General features: G+C 27.4%; 2 protein-coding genes across 2 annotated transcripts; both read right to left on the bottom strand.

Moving 5' to 3' along the window:
* Positions 1 to 1,707: 1,707 nt before the first annotated feature.
* On the bottom strand, positions 1,708 to 4,848 carry LOC114937369 (odorant receptor 63a-like). The gene is made up of 9 exons (XM_085484980.1): positions 4,644 to 4,848; positions 4,333 to 4,452; positions 3,775 to 3,892; positions 3,332 to 3,593; positions 3,044 to 3,190; positions 2,806 to 2,896; positions 2,252 to 2,388; positions 1,942 to 2,074; positions 1,708 to 1,861 (listed from the first exon to the last, which is right to left on the bottom strand). The coding sequence occupies exons 1-9, from the start codon at positions 4,785 to 4,787 to the stop codon at positions 1,811 to 1,813; spliced, it is 1,203 nt and encodes a 400-aa protein (XP_085341106.1). The 5' UTR covers positions 4,788 to 4,848; the 3' UTR covers positions 1,708 to 1,810.
* A 7,763-nt stretch (positions 4,849 to 12,611) lies between these two features.
* LOC114937371 (odorant receptor 63a-like) lies at positions 12,612 to 17,465 on the bottom strand. The gene is made up of 9 exons (XM_085484967.1): positions 16,359 to 17,465; positions 16,057 to 16,176; positions 15,253 to 15,370; positions 14,809 to 15,070; positions 14,533 to 14,670; positions 14,306 to 14,396; positions 13,179 to 13,315; positions 12,873 to 13,005; positions 12,612 to 12,790 (listed from the first exon to the last, which is right to left on the bottom strand). The coding sequence occupies exons 1-9, from the start codon at positions 16,500 to 16,502 to the stop codon at positions 12,740 to 12,742; spliced, it is 1,194 nt and encodes a 397-aa protein (XP_085341093.1). The 5' UTR covers positions 16,503 to 17,465; the 3' UTR covers positions 12,612 to 12,739.
* Between the last annotated feature and the right edge of the window lie 1,010 nt (positions 17,466 to 18,475).

The following is an 18,475-nucleotide window of genomic DNA, read 5'->3' as shown; positions in this document are numbered from 1 at the left end:
CCTTTTATAACGAATAAACGTTTCCTGACAACAATCATGATGATATATCTTTCATGATATTGCATACGCTCTATATTTTTTGAAAATCAAAAAATTTCTTTTGATATTTGCAATGAAAAAAGATTAAAACAAAACTATTACTAAATATTTTTTAGATAAATCTGATTATCTAATTGAAATTTTGGATATTTTCTCTAATTCAATAATATCTTTCAAAAATTACACACATATAGTTTTTCTATTACTTTTTTATATGGAAAGTCTAAATTAACCTTGACTAAATGGGTATTGTGATCATTAAATATTGTATAATGCAGGATAAACCGGTAATATAAGATAATAATTTTTTACTGTCATAAGATAAAAAAAGGCCATACAAGTATTCTAATGATTAATGAACTAATTTATAATGATTTTCCGGGAACGCGTGCATATATACAAATCAGTGCATATACAGGGTGACCCATTTTAACTTAGGCAGCCAAATAACTCAAAAAATAAGCACACTACGAAAAAATGTTTAGAATCAAAATTTCGTCATTTCGAGGGGGACGTGCAATAACGTTAACATCAGCCCCCCCATCCCTCCCCCTGGGCGGTGAGGGGGGCAAGTTTGAAATCTTAAATTTTGTCGATTACAGCGCCATCTATCATGAATCGAGAAAAATGTTTTAGACAAATTGTATGTGTTTTTAGCCAAAGATTCCGAATATGCAATAAAAAATAGGGGTTTCCATTTAAGATTTCAAACTTGCCCGCCTCACCGCCCAGGGGGAGGGGTGGGGGGGCTGATGTTAACGTCATTGTACGTCCCCCTTGAAATGACGAAATTTTGATTGTAAACATTTTTTCGTAGTGTGCTTATTTTTCGAGTTATTTGGCTGCCTAAGTTAAAATGGGTCACCCTGTATATATATATATATATATATGTACATATATAATTCATATTAATATTGCATATAATAAGTTCTATAAGAAAATCTTATGTATGTAAAAATGATTTGTATATATGCACGCGTTCCCGGAAAATCATTATAATATATTATATTTATGTTATCATTATAATATTATATGTTATCTCATCTTATAACACATTATATGTTATCATTATAACATATATATAGTATATATATATAATTCATGTTATATATATATATATAAAATAAAATATACTATTACTTTTGAAGATATCTTCTTAAAATTCTGAAATTATCATTCATTTTATTATACTATACTACACCATCAATAAGAATTCATAAATATTCATTCGTCAGAGCAGTACCGAAATTAATGTACGTACATAGATATGATATATATAACTATTTTAATATTCAAACCGGATAACATAATGCGACTTAAAAAAATGATTTATAGCAGTATTTTATTCAGAAAAAATAAAATATACGAAATAGAAATTATAATAGCATCATTTTTTTTATGGCGTAAAGATTTGAAGATATTTGACCTTTAATTATTTAATTATCTTTGTTCAATCTTACAATGTGTCATTATATACCATCGATTTATACACGCTTCAAATGTCTTATCTCTTCAAAAATCAGACGTGTATATATAAATATATGTATATATGTATAATTATATATATGTACATGTATATGTACATATAAATGAATAGATTCTGATTAAGAAAGAACTCGTTTTTCTTAATATGTGAAACAACACATTTATTATAACCATATTTGAAATGTTTTCTACAACAATGACAACTCTCTAAAAAAGAGTCTCTCTAAAAAAATACTTTATACAATATTTTATAATATTTTTATAAGTAAGTTTATCGTTTATATGTCTAACTGACTGATAAAAAGGTTGTGAAGTACGACATAGCTGTTTGCATTACCTTAAAAAGTATCATCAAATCACAATATTGTTTAAGCTGCTATATACAAAACACTTTTCGTGCGTATAAGACAAACATACCGTGCTGAACGTCTCTACCGACATCACCGACATGTTTTCGGCAGTGAGTATGCAAGGCACAAAACTCCTATAAAGCAATATCCTTAATAATTGTGTTGTTTTCGACGAAAACGTATACCATCGCGTATTGTATCTACAAGATAAAAATGTTTCATATAATCGAATTCTTATAGTGACTGTATGAACAAATTGTACGTGCAATTATAACTAAGATTATATATTGAAATAACGTTGCCATTTTGGAATAATTGTAGCAGTAAAGCAATTTAAACAATTAATAATGCAATTAAAACATGATTTTGATACTTGCGCCTTGTCGAACACTTCTTCGCTTTTATTCACGAGTAGTTGCCCTGGTATACACATGCTCATTAGATGAGTGATCGCTCCCATAGCTATGCATCCAAATCTTATCATTTCTTGGATTTGTCCCAATTTACTTAGAATCTACAATGTATATGATTTTAACATTTTTCTAAATATTTTAGTTTTTTTATGTTTTATGTTTGTTCTTTCATAATTCAAAAAGAAATACGAATAATTAACTACAGAGATTAGACGTCCAACTTATAATTGATAAATTAATATCAACTTATATTTTCTCACTATATATATATATATATATACACACGTATATATACGTATATATACATATAAAACTTTATTTTATTATAAAACTAATTTATTATTTACTTTACATATTTACTTTATATATATTACATACGTATATATTACTTTATATACACATACACATACATTATATACATATAAGAAGTATAAATATGTGTGTGTATGTATGTATAAATCAAATTTTTCTTAAATTTCCATTAATATTTTTAATAATTAATACATATGGTGGTTTACTTGTAATCCAATTAAACTCAGAATCATTACATTTAGAAACAAGATAATAAACGTCACAGTTTTGAATGAAGATTCTATCACATCAACGAATCTAAAAAATAATGAAAAATCGATATATGAAAAATTTAATGTATACTATAATTATTTATACATATAATTTAATGTATAATTATGGTAATCATAATTGAATAATATTACCAAAGTTATTATTAATGATAAAATTTTTCATAATACAAACTCTATTGCTAGTTGGTGTTTTCTCAAGCATACAATCATCTTGCGATATTCTTCAGAATCATTCTTCTTTATTACTAATTTTAAATATTTTTCGCTCACCTCGTCTTCCATATATTCAGTTTTGTTCTGTATATTTTCAAGACGAATGCTTGAAAAAACGCATAAGATATTATCAAAATCACAGGTAATCTGTATCGAGATATTTTTTAAGCTGGAATAACTATCTAATGACTTGAATAAAATTAAAGTAAATATATTTACTCCATATCTTGCAATATCGATTACTTACCCGATAGACTCAAATAAACTACAACTGTGTAGTACACACACTATATACATGGTATCACAATTCACCATACATCTAGTACTAATTACAATACAAACAAAACAATGCAATAAAATTGGGTAATAATATTCCACTTGGTCTACTCCCCATTCTCCCGCAACGATAAATATATATGGCCGTGACTCATTCAATGGTTTTATGAAATCTAGAATTCTTGGCGTTAACGGTATTAACATAAAAAGTATTGCAAATATGTTAATATATACTGCAAAAAGAACACATATTGTTGCAATAAACCTATCATGCTTAATCATTCTTATAATATAACATTTTTTTCAAATTTGATATATTTTTGAATTTCAATCAACAGATATTCGAAATAGTTGATTATTAAATTAGAGTTTGTTTAATACACTTATCCGACTTAAAATTAGTTATCTAGTCACCTGAATAGTATTTTGTCACTAGCTGGCTAATATTACCATAATATCTCAAAATATGAAGCTCGTATTTATTTTGAAAGAGTTGCCAATGGTCCTCCATCATTTCTAATAAATCTTTTATCTAAAATAAAAAAGAAAAAACAATGATGGGGAATAATAAATAAATTAATGAACACTTATACTTAATAATTTGTTTTTGTTTCCATGAACACAGCAAATGCAAAATTCAATAATATATGAAACGTAAAAATTAAAGGCCATTTTTCTTTGATCTTATCTTTGATCGAATCGTATACTTATGATTTTATGTTATTACGTGTATGTCAATATACATACATTATATATATATATATATATATATATATATATATATATATACGTATATGTATACTATATTATAAAATACATTTTAATAATTAGCATATAATATGTACATATATTAAAGTGCAAAATAAAATTGTAAATAAAACTTTGTTAAAAGTTGAAGATAGTCTAAAATGTTTCTCTCGATATTCATCATTGAACATTATTTGATTTACATTCACATAAAATTAAACTTACCTTATAGTTATTTATAATAATGTTTAGATATCTTGTAGTGGCTCCAATAAGAAGGATCAGAGTAACTGTACATTCGACAGTCAAACTCAGGTCACCCCAAGTAGCATATAAAAAAGGTATCTATAAATTAACATTATCAATCAAATACTGAGAATACTGGCAATACGGAAAAAAAGCGAAAGATATATGACGAAAATATTTCATTAGAAGAAAGTCAATTCGCCTGATAATATTTTTTAATTGACCTATGACATAGTATATAATGACACATTTATACAATTGTTTGCACAAATAACATGCTCGTACATTACCTGAGTCGCAATACCAGAGATTTGGGCGCCTATTACAAGAAACGGGATCAATATTTTTCTTGTCCTAGACTGATAAGGCCAAATACCCATCATCGACAAAAAGAATTGATTTGTAGAGTAATATTTTAACATGTCTCCGTGCATGTTGCAAAATAATTGGGAGACTGATCCGATACTTTCTTGGTAGATATCTGACTGTAGAAAAAAAATGCAAAGCGAATGCAGTGAGAAGAATGATGATATATCGTGATGATAATTTCAGGCTTGTCAGTATTGAAAACTTTTATGCTTAACGTAGAGAAGATATTCGATTTATAAGAATCGTCACTGTTCGATATTAAATATTTATTTTTCGCAGTAAGAAATATTTTCAAGTGCTTCTCGACAACCCAAAATTATTTCCTATAGACTAAACTAAAATATTCTCTCGGTGCAGCGTTAAAAGTAGAATTCCATCTATGAAAAGCATCCCTCTTTGTGATTAAAATTTCACCTTTTGCAGCGGGACGGTTCGTCGTCGCGCGACAACCCGAAATTATCATAATAACATCTTTGACGGTATTGCTTATGCTCTATATTTTTTCCATGCTCGAAAACTGAGTATTCAGTCTCGCAATTGTTTTGTAACATACAACACAGCGTGTAATACTATTTAAAAATAAATTTTTATTATAAATGTTTGATTTTATCGATTAAGAATTTTTCATATAAAGAAAAAATGTGTAAATTATAAAATAAGAAATAAATTTTCTCTATAGAATAAATTTTAAAATATAATTCATTTAATTGTGATAAACCATTGGAGCAATCTTCTTATAACATTTGCAGGAAACCTAAAACATATACATATTCTGTGAGTTACCACAGTAAGATTAATTTTAAAATATAATTAATTTAATTGTGATAAACCATTGGAGCAATCTTCTTATAACATTTGCAGGAAACCTAAAACATATACATATTCTGTGAGTTACCACAGTAAGATTCACTCTCTTTAAGATCACTTGATAACGCCCCTTTTTACCTGTAATTAAATATTAATAAACGAAATTATATTTTATGTACTATGCACTAGTTCAGAATCGAATGTCTTCATTATTAATAATGGCATTATCAGTCACAATCATAGACATAGGACCAAGTAGAATTCGATCTATAGAAAGCATCCCCCTTTGCGATTAAAATTTCACCTTTTGCAGCGCGACGGTTCGTCGTCGCGACAACCCGAAATTATCATATAACATCTTTCACGGTATTGCTTACTTTCTATATTTTTTCCATGATCAAAAATTGAGTATTCAGTCTCGCAATTGTTTTGTAACATACAACAGAGCGTATTATACTATTTAAAAATAAATTCTTATTACAAATGTTTGATTTTATCAGTTAAACATTTTTCGTATAAAGATAAAATGTGTAAATTATAAAATAAGAAATAAATTTTCTCTGGAATAAATTTTGAAATATAATCCATTTAACTGATAAACCATTGAAGTATTCTTTTTACAACATTTGCAGGAAACCTAAAACATATACATGTTTTGTGAGTTACCACAGGAAGATTTACTCTCTTTAAGATCACTTGATAATGCCCCTCTTTGCCTGTAATTAAATATTAATAAACGAAATAATATTTTATGTACTTTCACTAGTTCAAAATCTAGTCTCTAAATTATTAATGATGCCATTGTCAGTCACAATACGGGCGATTAACCGAAATTATTTTCTACAATCTTCAGTAAACTTTAATTTACACGTGTATGAAGATAAATTATAATAGTATTTTATGTATTCTCTGTCATATATTTTTAAAAATATATAATTATATAAATTAAATTATATTTTACTAATAATCATAAAGACAATTTATTAGCATTGCAATTAATATATGTACATATTATGCTAAAGATATATTAATTAAGAGATTCGATCAACTGACCATCAATTTTTTCGTACTTTTGCACCTTGCTTACCGAATACGTCTTTTCCCCATCCACTAGGAAAATATCTCAATCCGTCAAAATTCGTATATTTATTTTCGGTAGACAAACGATATCTACGTTCTGTGTGTATTCGACCGGGCTTTTCAATATCAGTATAACGTAATCGTTGTAAAGCACGCCAGAACGGAAGCTCTCGTGAACCACAATTTTCTTGACGTCGCGGTCCTATATCGGATAAACCTCGTATTTCGTTTGCGTGTCCCATTCTTCAGCGCGAACTTTGAGTTCATGCGATTGTTTTCTGTTAATCGAAATGTAATGTTAAATTAAAGAAACAATGAAGAAAGAGCACAATAAACAAAATACTATTTATTTAAATGTAATATGAATTTTCGCTGTTATAAACGGAAACACACATTATATCTAAAATAAATCTTATATTTTGAATACAGAAATAAGAATAAATAGTACTTATTTTCCGTACTTGAGGTGAAAATTTATTTCGAACAAAGTTAGCAAAATTTAAAGACCATCTATTCTTCAATCGTGATCTTCAAAAAAATAGTTTTAAATGAGGCAGAAGGAATAACAATTAGCCACAAATGATATCGCGTTAACACAATTAAATTTCAATATTAATTAATTTAGAACACAGAGATATTATGGATACTTTCAATAACTCGTTTTGTTTGACAAATGAATATATTAATTAAATTACGTCGAGAATTAAAATATTACTTCAAAATAAGTTTTGTCTCAAGTGCTATGAAGAAAAATGTAGAAATAATTGTTATTTCAATTTTTTCAAATACAGAAATAAGACAATAAATATTATTTATATAAGAATATAAACAGTATTTCTTTCTATCACATTTAATATTTTTTTGTTCAAAAGCACAATTGAACAATGGCCTTAAAATTTCACTAAGGTTATCAATATAATGTTATTTTTATAATCGTATCGAGGTTTATAATAACAAGTCGACTACTGACGCATTAACGCAATGAAATGCAGTGAGAACGGTCGGTGAATAAGTGCACCGTGGCATTGATAAACATTAAATTTTTCACCGTTTTCGCTAATTGCCTCTTTCTTCAAAATAGCCACGGAAATTTGCCAAACTGTGCCTCGTTATCGGTCTGTCCGGTGATCCTAGAACCGATTTTCTCAGCATTTTGTTCACATCCGGTTTTACCGATCGGTAGCGGTGTGGCTGGTGACTGTAGATCCGGCGGTTTGCAACAACGTCCAAGTAATTCTCGCATGGTCCAACAACTCTAAATAGCCAATCAAATAATTATATAAACATCAGGAGCAATTATTCTTGATTAATCTTATAATAGGAATTGCAAAGCGATCGTTTATTCACATATAAATATAAGCAATTAAAAAAGTCAAAAGAGCATCTACAAGATATTTAATGAATATCTGAAAGATCAATAAAACATGTGTTGTTTCTGTTCTTTTAAATCTTGGATCACTTGTTGTGAGTGCAACATTTTTTTTAATTTTGCTAATATACCGATAATTTGTTAAATTATTTTTGTATATTGAAAGATTATAATCTAAACATTTTGTGATACAGAACAATTTAAATATTAGGCAATTACTAAGCTTTAAAAACATTATTAACAATAAGTCATCATTAAGAGAAATTATGAGCAATTACCTTTTCCCATAATTGTTCTTTCTCCTCACAATTGAATTGCCCATCAAATGATAATTATACATTCTTAAATTAACAATAGAAATGGTTGCTTATTTGCATATACGGAAAGAAGAATTTTATTTTCCAAAGATTGTCTCATGCGGTGTAAATAATGAGATGGTATGCTTAAAATAATCAGTTTGATATTAAAATTCATACTACAATTTGAATTGTAATCAATTATAAGTATTTATTATAGAGAAACAAGATGGGAGCATTTATATGTATACATATTTAACCACATGCAGAGAATATTTTTAATTATTTGCAAATAAGTAATTAATTCTGTTATTATGTGTAATATTGCAAATATTTCAGAGTTACATTTTTCTTTAATTTTGTAATTTTAAATATTACAATTACATAAAATTTTCATAACTCACAATTATAATAATTAAAGAGCTATTATACTTTCGAACGTTGTACTTTCGATAAACAATAATTGCCGTGTAGAATATTTATAATTACGTTGTTATTTATGAATGTATATAGCATTGTATCGAGAGCTGAACATTGTATGTACTATGTACAGGGTTTGTCCGGAAAGTAATGCGTCGCATTTTTTTGTGACGCGACTATACATCGCAGAGCGATGGGACCGGTTGGGGAGGAAGGGGGGTACCCTTAGCTTTCCAACGGTAGGTCGCTCAATTGTTTCCATGCGCTTGGAGGGTTAGGACGGCTTATTCTGTGAACCTCTGCTTAGTGGTCGCGTCGAACTTGTGATGGAGAGAACGATAGAGCAACGCTATGCGATAAAGTTTTGCGTGAAGCTGGACAAGACGCCGCTGGAAACTTTTGAAATGCTCAAGAAAGTTTGGCCCCGGCGGACTTTTTTTTATTTCCTCGGCTGAAAAGGGAGCTCAAAGGACAACAGCTCGAGTCGGTTGACAACGTACAAGCTACTTCGACGGCCTCCCTGAACAGCATCCCAGTCAAGGAGTTCCAGAAATCTTATGACGCATGGAAATCGCGTTGGCAAAAATGTATTGACGCAGAAGGGTCATACTTCGAACAATTTTAAGTTGTTTTACCTATGCGATCAATAAATTCTTTTTTAAAAAAATGCGACGCATTACTTTCCGGACAAACCCTGTACGCATATAAAATAAAAGAAAGAAAGTACACCGTTTATTGATGTGTTATTACTTCCACTTTTCTTCTAATGCGTTCTTTGTGTAACTCAAATCACTTATTGTAACTATCATGCTAGAAATGCATTCAATGATTATATATTGTTCATTATAAAGACACAAATACAATGATGGATGTCTTTTGTCAATTTACGTAAAGAAATTGTGCTAAAAATTAAACTTTTTAAAAACATTATGAAAGAAAGAGCGTTTTTACAATAATTTACATAAACGATTATGTAATATATTAAACTATATATTACAACAAAAAGAAAATTAAATATTTTTATAATATTACACTATTATTACTTTATAAAAAACAGAAAATAATTATATAATTATTATTAAAAAATAGAATTTGAACATCTTAAATTTGAATACATGTATATGTACATTTATAAATAAGATATGATTTTAAAGATACTATGTACATATATCTACACTATATATATCTATATGTATCTAGATAATGAAAGGATAAAGTTCTAAATTAATAATAGGATAAATTAATACCTAATCAAAACATCACATACCAATGCTCAAGCTCGTATGACAATAAAAACAATGATAAATTATTAAATTAAGGCCATGTGTAACGAGCAATACGATATTATTTTATTATTGAGAAGAAAATTCTTAATTTGAAACAATAATTATACAAACGTTTCGAGCTCTACTTGCTCCTCTTTAGTGCGCAAAAAAATAGTGATAATAAATAACGATAATAAATAAATACATAAAATTCTAATAAAAAATCCGCAATACATAGTCAATATAAGTTATATAGTTGAGTCATAGTTAAAACGCAAAATATATTTACAATGAATTGAGACCATTAAAATAGTTCAACAAAGTAAGAACCCAATTAGAAGCAGAATGATTCGTCCGGTTATTCATAAAATATATTAGAATTATTAATAAAAACTTGGAGTGACACTTATACATTACTCCAAATGAACCACTTATCGTTATTTGACGAAAGTCCCTCGATCTGGCAATATATTATAGATATGTAGACGACATTATTATGGTGGCACCAAAGAATAAAATTGATAGCGTATTGAATAAGTTTAATAGTTACAATCAACGACTACAATTTACGATTGAATACGAAATTAATAGAAGCATAAATTTTCTAGATTTAAACATTAAAATAATAGACAACATCATACACTTAGATTGGTTTCAAAAAAAGACATGTTCAGGTAGAGTACTATCTTTTTTATCGAGTCACCCTATGTGCCATAAAATAGGAGTAATTTATAATCTTATTAATAGGGCATTGTTATTATCTCATCCCATATATCATAAGAAAAATTTAGAATTGTGTATTAAAATATTATTGGACAACGGTTACCCTATTCATTTAATCTTTAAAGAAATAAATAAGAGAATAAGAGTTTTAAACAATGGTCAGTTTAACAACAATAGAAAAAAAGAAATTGCAGAAGATAATAGCAAGAAAAAATTTTTCGTCATTCCATACATTAATAACATTTCTGAGACAATAGCATCGACAATAAAAAAATCAGATTTCAGAGTAGGATACCGTTGTCTAAATAATCTTAACAAATTAATTAAAGTCCACAAGGACAAAAACGTGCATAACAATAATAATAATGTTGTCTACAAAATTAATTGTAAGAATTGTGAAGCTTCGTATGTTGGGCAAACCAAAAGAAAATTACGCACTAGACTAAAAGAGCATATGAATAATATTAAATTTGATTCCTCCAAGCATTCTGTGGTCTCTGAACATATTATGGATAAAAAACATGCTTTTGATTGGGATAACGTTAAAATACTTGATATTGAATCTAATTATTATAAAAGACTTATCTCGGAAATGATACACATCAAGGAACAAAGGCATGGTATAAATAATAACACAGACACCGAATTGCTTAACAACGCGTATTTCGACATTCTAGAAGAAATATCGAATTTTTAGACTTATGTAAATGTTTATTTTGTGAGATCTGACACCTATTTATTCGACTTTTTAAAAGACTAGACAACAGTCAAGTACTAACAATAAGACCAACAACAATTAGAAGCATCGTCATCTCAAGTTATTCGGAACAATTTGTAAGCATAAAGGTTCAATATTTTAGTAGTTAGTTTAATTTATAATTTTTAATCTTTTTTTCACATACACATTAGTGGAATCCTATTTTACAATTGAATAAATTCTTTAAATTCAGTTAACAAATATCAAATAATTTGGAGAAGATGAACATAATCATTGCCAGATCGAGGGACTTTCGTCAAATAACGATAAGTGGTTCATTTGGAGTAATGTATAAGTGTCACTCCAAGTTTTTATTAATAATTCTAATATATTTTATGAATAACCGGACGAATCATTCTGCTTCTAATTGGGTTCTTACTTTGTTGAACTATTTTAATGGTCTCAATTCATTGTAAATATATTTTGCGTTTTAACTATGACTCAACTATATAACTTATATTGACTATGTATTGCGGATTTTTTATTAGAATTTTATGTATTTATTTATTATCGTTATTTATTATCACTATTTTTTTGCGCACTGAAGAGGAGCAAGTAGAGCTCGAAACGTTTGTATAATTATTATTTCAAATTAAGAATTTTCTTCTCAATAATAAAATAATATCGTATTGCTCGTTACACATGGCCTTAATTTAATAATTTATCAATAATAGGATACCTTTACCAAATTTAATTAAAACCGAGGAAACCACTGCAAATAAATTTTTGCGTGAGAATAAGAGAATATAATACTACTAATCGTCATCGGGAATACTGTACTACGGGAATACCAAAACTTAAAAACTTTCAACCTCGATCTTACTATGTCATCGTTAATCGGCAAAAAATAAACGAATAAAAATGAATAAATAGAAATTATCAAAACATCATTTTTTAATGACATATAGCTTTGAAGATACTTCACATTTAATTATTTTATTTCACCTATTCGATTTTACGATTCGCGCGCGCGCGATTATATACTATCGATTTATATACACGCTTGAAATGTCTTATCCCTTAAAAAATCAAACATTGTGTATATGTATATACATATATATATATATATGTATATGTATGTATATACATATACATATAAATGTATATGTATATATATGTATATATACATATGAATGAATAGATTCTGATTAAGAAAGAACTCGCTATTTTTAATATGTGAAACAACATATTTATTATAACCATTTGTAATATTTTCTACAACAATGACAACAACTAAGAGTCTCTCTAAAAAAAATACTTTACACAACATTTTATAATACTTTTAAGCAAGTTTATATGTCTAACTCATTGATAAAAAGGTTGTGAAGTACGACATAGCTGTTTGCATTACCTTAAAAAGTATCATCATATTATAATATTATTATATAAAGCTGTTGTGCAAAACACTTTTCATGCGTATTAGACAAACATACCGAGCTGAACGTTTCTACCGACATGACCGCCATGTTTTCGGCAGTGAGTACGCAAGGCTCAAGAGTCCTATGAAGCAATATGCTTAATAATTTTGTTGTTTTCGACGAAAACATATACCATCGCGTATTGTATCTACAAGATAAAAATGTTTCATATAATCGAATTCTTATAGTGACTGTACGAACAAATTGTACGTGCAATTATAACCAAGATCATATATTGAAATAGCGTTGCCATTTTGGAATAATCATAGCAGTAATGTAATTTAAACAATAATGCAATTAAAACATGATTTTGATACTTGCGCCTTGTCGAACAGTTCTTCGCTTTTATTCGCGAGTAGTTGCCCTGGTATACACATAGTAATTAGATGAGTGGTCGCTCCTATAGCTATGAATCCAAATCTTATCATTTCCTCGATTTCTCCCAACTTACTTAGAATCTACAATGTATATGATTTTAAAATTATTCTAATTATTTTAGTTTTTTTATGCTTTATGTTTGTTCTTTCATAATTCAAAAAGAAATACGAATAATTGACTGCAGTAATTAGATTTTCATTTAATTGATAAATTAATATCAACTTATATTTCTCACCATATATGTGTGTGACTGTATACAGTGTCCCGCAACGTGATATCCATAGTGTATTCTTAGTGTCATTCTAAGTCGAAGTCTTAGTACACATATGCCTTAAAATCGATTGTTTTAAAGTTACAGCGAAAAAACAAAGTTGCATAAAATAAGAACAGTATTATTTATTAATGATAATAATATTATTTATTGAACGATAATATTAAATAATAATTAACTACTTTATAAATTGTGCGATAAGGTAAATCATAAAGGTGTTTTTCTCACCCTAGTCCGGTAAAGTAAGGCATACATTGAATCCTTAAGAAATAAGCCAATTTCCACACGCTAAACAGCAATCAAAAATCGAATCTTCGTGACTGGCATTACAAAAAACAATTACCTACGTTGTCATAGTAAAAAATAAATAATAAATAAGTATGCAAATAATAATTAAAAATTACAAATAAATAAATAAGTAAATAATTATATTTATATTTTTTCGCTATAACTTCAAAACAATCGACTTTAGGACATATGTATATTAAGTATTAAGACTTTTTGACTTAGAATAACATAAAAAATACACAGTTATTTCAATATGGACATAACGTTGCGGGACGTTCTGTATATATATGTATGTATGTGTATGTATGTGTATATATACATATAAAACTTTATTTTATTATTTACTTTATATTACATATATTACATTTCATATATATAATATATGTATATACATATATACATTATGTATACATACATAAAAAGTATAAATATGTGTGTATAGGTATGTGTAAACTCGAAATTTTCTTAAATTTCCATTAATATTTTTAATAATTGACACATGGTGGTTTACTTGTAATCCAGATAAACTCAGAATAATTATATTTAGAGCCAAGATAATAAACGTCTCAGTTGTAAATGTAGATTCTATCATGTCAACGAATCTAAAAGATAATGAAAAATCATGATATACGAAAAATTTAATGTACATTATATATATTTATATATAATTATGGTAATCGTAATTGAATAATATTACAAAAGTTATTATTAATGATAAAATTTTTTATAAGTACGAACTCTATTGCTATTTGATGTTTTTTCAAGCATGCAATCATTTTGTGATATTCAGAATAATGTTCTTTTATTTCTAAATGTTTTTGGGGCATCTCGTCTTCTATATGTTCAGTTTTGTCGTGAATATTTTCAAGACGGATACTTGAAAAAACACATAAGATATCAAAATCACAGATAATCTGCATCGAGATATTTTTTAAGCTGGAATAACTATCTAATGACTTGATTGAAATTAAAGTAAATATATTTACTCCATATCTTGCAATATCGATCACTTACCCGATAGACTCAAATAAACTACAACTGTGTAACACACACACTATATTTATGGTATCACAATTCACCATACATCTAGTACCAATTATAATACAAATTAAACAATGGAATAAAATTGGATAATAATATTCCACTTTGTCTACTCCCCATTCTCCCCCACAAATAAATATATATGGCCGTGACTCATTCAATGGTATTATCAAATCTAGAATTCTTGGCTTTAACGGTATTAAGAAAAACACTGCAACTATTATGTTAATGTATGCTGCAAAAAGAATACACATTGCTGCAATAAACCTATTATGTCTAATCATTTTTATAATATAAAAATGTTTTCCAAGCTTGATATATTTTTGGATTTCAATCAACAGATATTCGAAATAGTTGATTATTAAATTAGAGCTTGTTTAATACACTTATGCGACTTAAAATTAGTTATCTAAACACCTGAATAATATTTTGTCACTAGCTGATTAATGTTACCATAATATCTCAAAACATGAAGCTCGCATTTGCTTTGAAAGAGTTGCCAATGATCCTCCATCATTTCTAATAAATTTTTCACCTAACAATAAAAAAGAAAAAACAATAATATGGGGTAAAAATAAATTGCTGAACACTTATAATTAATAATTTGTTTTAATTTCCGTGAACACAGCAAATGCAAAATTCAATAATATATGGAACGCGTAAAAATTAAAGCCCATTGATCTTTGATCTTATCTTTGATCGAATTGTGCTTATGATTTTATTTTATTATGTGTGTTAATATACATACATATACATATATACGTATAGGTATATGCATATATGTATATATGTATATCACCAGCTGCGATTCTTGTGCGGAAGGGGGATTGAAGTTAAATCCCCCTTGTAAATTAAAGAAAATTTGTCGTTGGTCCTGGAGTAAAAGCTAAGCATGAGACAAAAATATTAATTAAATAATTTAGCAGATTTTCCTCTCCCTTATTATTGATGTCAGGATCCGCTAGTGGTATACATATATATTCACAGGTGTCTGGTAATTCGCGCTCGACCCGTCAGGTACAAGTAGAACAGGTTAAACCTAGTCTTCACATATTTCGATATTTGCAATAAATAATGAAAAAATAATTGAAAAAGATCGGTCAATTCGCGCGGTCTTCAAGCGTGCTATGTTAAAAATTGGAGATTGTATAAAATGTTTCTCTTATTAATATTCTTCATTAAACATTATTCGATTTACACACTCACCAAAATTAAACTTACCTTGTTGTTATTTATAACAATGTTTAAATATTTTACAACGGATCCAATAAGAAGAATATTATTAATTGTAGCTTCGACAGTCAAAGTCATGTCACCCCAAGCAATGTATAGAAAGGATACCTATAAATTAACATTATCAATCGGCAATATACAATACTGAGAAAAAGAGAAAAGTCTATGGCGAAAATATTTTGTTAAAAGAAAGTCGATTTGCTTGATAATATTTTTTAATTTATCTATGACATAGTAATGATACATGTATACAATTGTTCTTTTGCACAAATAACATGCTCGTGCATTACCTGAGTTGCCCAACCAGTGCTTTGAATGATTAATAAGAGATACAGGGATGATGTTTTTATCATCTTAGACTGATAAGGCCAAATACCCAACATTGACAAGAAGAATTTATTTCTAGAGTAATATTTTAACATTTCTCCGTGCATGTTGTAAAATAATTGGGAGACTGATGCGACACTTTCGTGGTAGATATTAGACTGCGGAAAATGCAAAGCGAATGCAATGGAAAGAATAATTATCGTTACAATAATTTCGGGTTGTCAGTATTGAAAACGTTTACGTTACAAAAACCTTTGTCACGATAGATGGATATTCGGTTTATGAGAATTGTCACTGTTCGATATTAAATATTTATCTTTTACAGCAAGAAATATTTCTAAATGTTTCTCGACAACCCAAAATTATTTTCTATAGACTAAATGAAATATTCTCTTGGTGCATCGTTAAAAGTAGAATTCCATCGATGAAAAGCATCTCTCTTTGTGATTAAAATTTTACTTTTCGCAGCGAGAGGGTTCGACGTCTCGACAACCCGCAATTATCATAATAACATCTTTCACGGTATTACTTCCGCTCTATATTTTTTCCATAATCGAGATATGAGTGTTCAGTCTCGCAATTGTTTTATAACATACAACAGAGCGTATTATACTATTTAAAAATAAATTCTTATTACAAATGTTTAATTTTATCAATTAAGAATTTTTCGTATAAAGAAAAAATGTGTAAATTATAAAATTTAAAATGAATTTTCTTTAGAATAAATTCTGAAATATAATCTATTTAATTGATAAACTATTGGAGCAATCTTTCTATAACATTTGCAGGATACCGAAAACATATATACTATGTACGCGTACTATACGTTCAACATTAGATACATATATTATGTCTATTATAGTAATTCGATTTTTTGGAAATGAGAAATAGGAGTTCTCTAAATATAATGATTTTGTGAAAGTGTACATTACCATCTCATTTTTTTCATGGTAATTATGTTGTTATTTGATATGAAGATATATATATATATATATATGTATAAGTATATGTATACATATATGTATATAATGCAAATGTTTTTTCCAATTTTCCGAAAATTTTTATTTTTATTTATGCACATATTTATTTATAGGAAATTTTTTATTTCCAAAAGTCTCGATTGTAAATTAAACATCAAAATTTATAAATAAAATTTAAATTTAAATAAAACATTATACTCTAAATATTTTCTTTTGTTTGTTTTAAAGGCAAAAAATCTTTCGAATTTTACAATTAGGAGATTTTGAAAAAAAAAACAATTTATTTTTAATTTTTTTATATAGATAAATCTGATTAAAATTTTTTGGATATTTTTTCTAATTTGATAATCTTTTAAAAATTGCACACATGTACGTTTTTCTATTATTTATTAATGAAAATTATAAATCTATTATTAATCTTGACAAAGTGTGTTGCGAATATTCAATATTGCACAATAAACCGGTGATAAACCGGTAATGTGAGAAATAAAAATTTTCCTGTATAAAAAATGAGCGCAAATATTCTAATGATTAATTTATTTATAATGAGTTCCCGGAAACACATAAAAACGATTTTATATAATAGAATAGAATTACTTCGAATTTAACATCATTCATCTTGTTATTACTTAATTGCTTCTCTGTTATACCACACAAATACAAATACAAATATCTTTATTTTTCTCTACTTGTATTTTAATTATTTTTTATTATGATATTTTATTGTTATAATATTACTAACGTTTGAATAGGCTCCTTATTGTTGACAATATTAGAGAACTTTAAATATCTTAAAACATACAAATTTAAATTATGCACTTATACTATTATGTGCTTTTCTTCTGTTACTTCTGTAAGTATATGAAGTAACCAGTGTTTTTTTGTATATGGATTTTCAAATAATATTTATTATATTAATTAGTTAAGAAATTAAAAGTATTCTTTCGTGTTATATTATTACTTATTTGATTATAATTTTCTTACCCTCGTTGCTATAGTTGACAAGAGAAAAATGTATAGAAAATTATTTTAGTTTACACAAATTTTCATAGCTTTTGGAACCTCTATAATTCTATTAAAATAGAAATTAGAAATCGAAC

The sequence above is a fragment of the Nylanderia fulva genome, unplaced genomic scaffold, assembly GCF_048542155.1.
Source record: "Nylanderia fulva isolate GAGA-0341 unplaced genomic scaffold, ASM4854215v1 Scaffold33, whole genome shotgun sequence".
Taxonomy (NCBI): Eukaryota; Metazoa; Arthropoda; class Insecta; order Hymenoptera; family Formicidae; genus Nylanderia; species Nylanderia fulva.
The sequence above is the reverse complement of the archived record's forward strand: the minus strand, read 5'-3'. Positions and strand labels throughout refer to the sequence as shown.

Coding starts and splice junctions, on each gene's coding strand:
- LOC114937371 (XM_085484967.1), bottom strand. CDS start 16,502: ATGCACGGAGAAATGTTAAAATATTACTCTAGAAATAAATTCTTCTTG. Junction 14,671..14,808: donor AGTTTATTTGAGTCTATCGG/GTAAGTGATCGA, acceptor TGTTTTTTCAAG/TATCCGTCTTGAAAATATTC. Junction 13,316..14,305: donor TGAGTTTATCTGGATTACAA/GTAAACCACCAT, acceptor TATACATTGTAG/ATTCTAAGTAAGTTGGGAGA.
- LOC114937369 (XM_085484980.1), bottom strand. CDS start 4,787: ATGCACGGAGACATGTTAAAATATTACTCTACAAATCAATTCTTTTTG. Junction 4,453..4,643: donor TCTCTGGTATTGCGACTCAG/GTAATGTACGAG, acceptor GTTAATTTATAG/ATACCTTTTTTATATGCTAC. Junction 2,075..2,251: donor GAAGAAGTGTTCGACAAGGC/GCAAGTATCAAA, acceptor TTTATCTTGTAG/ATACAATACGCGATGGTATA.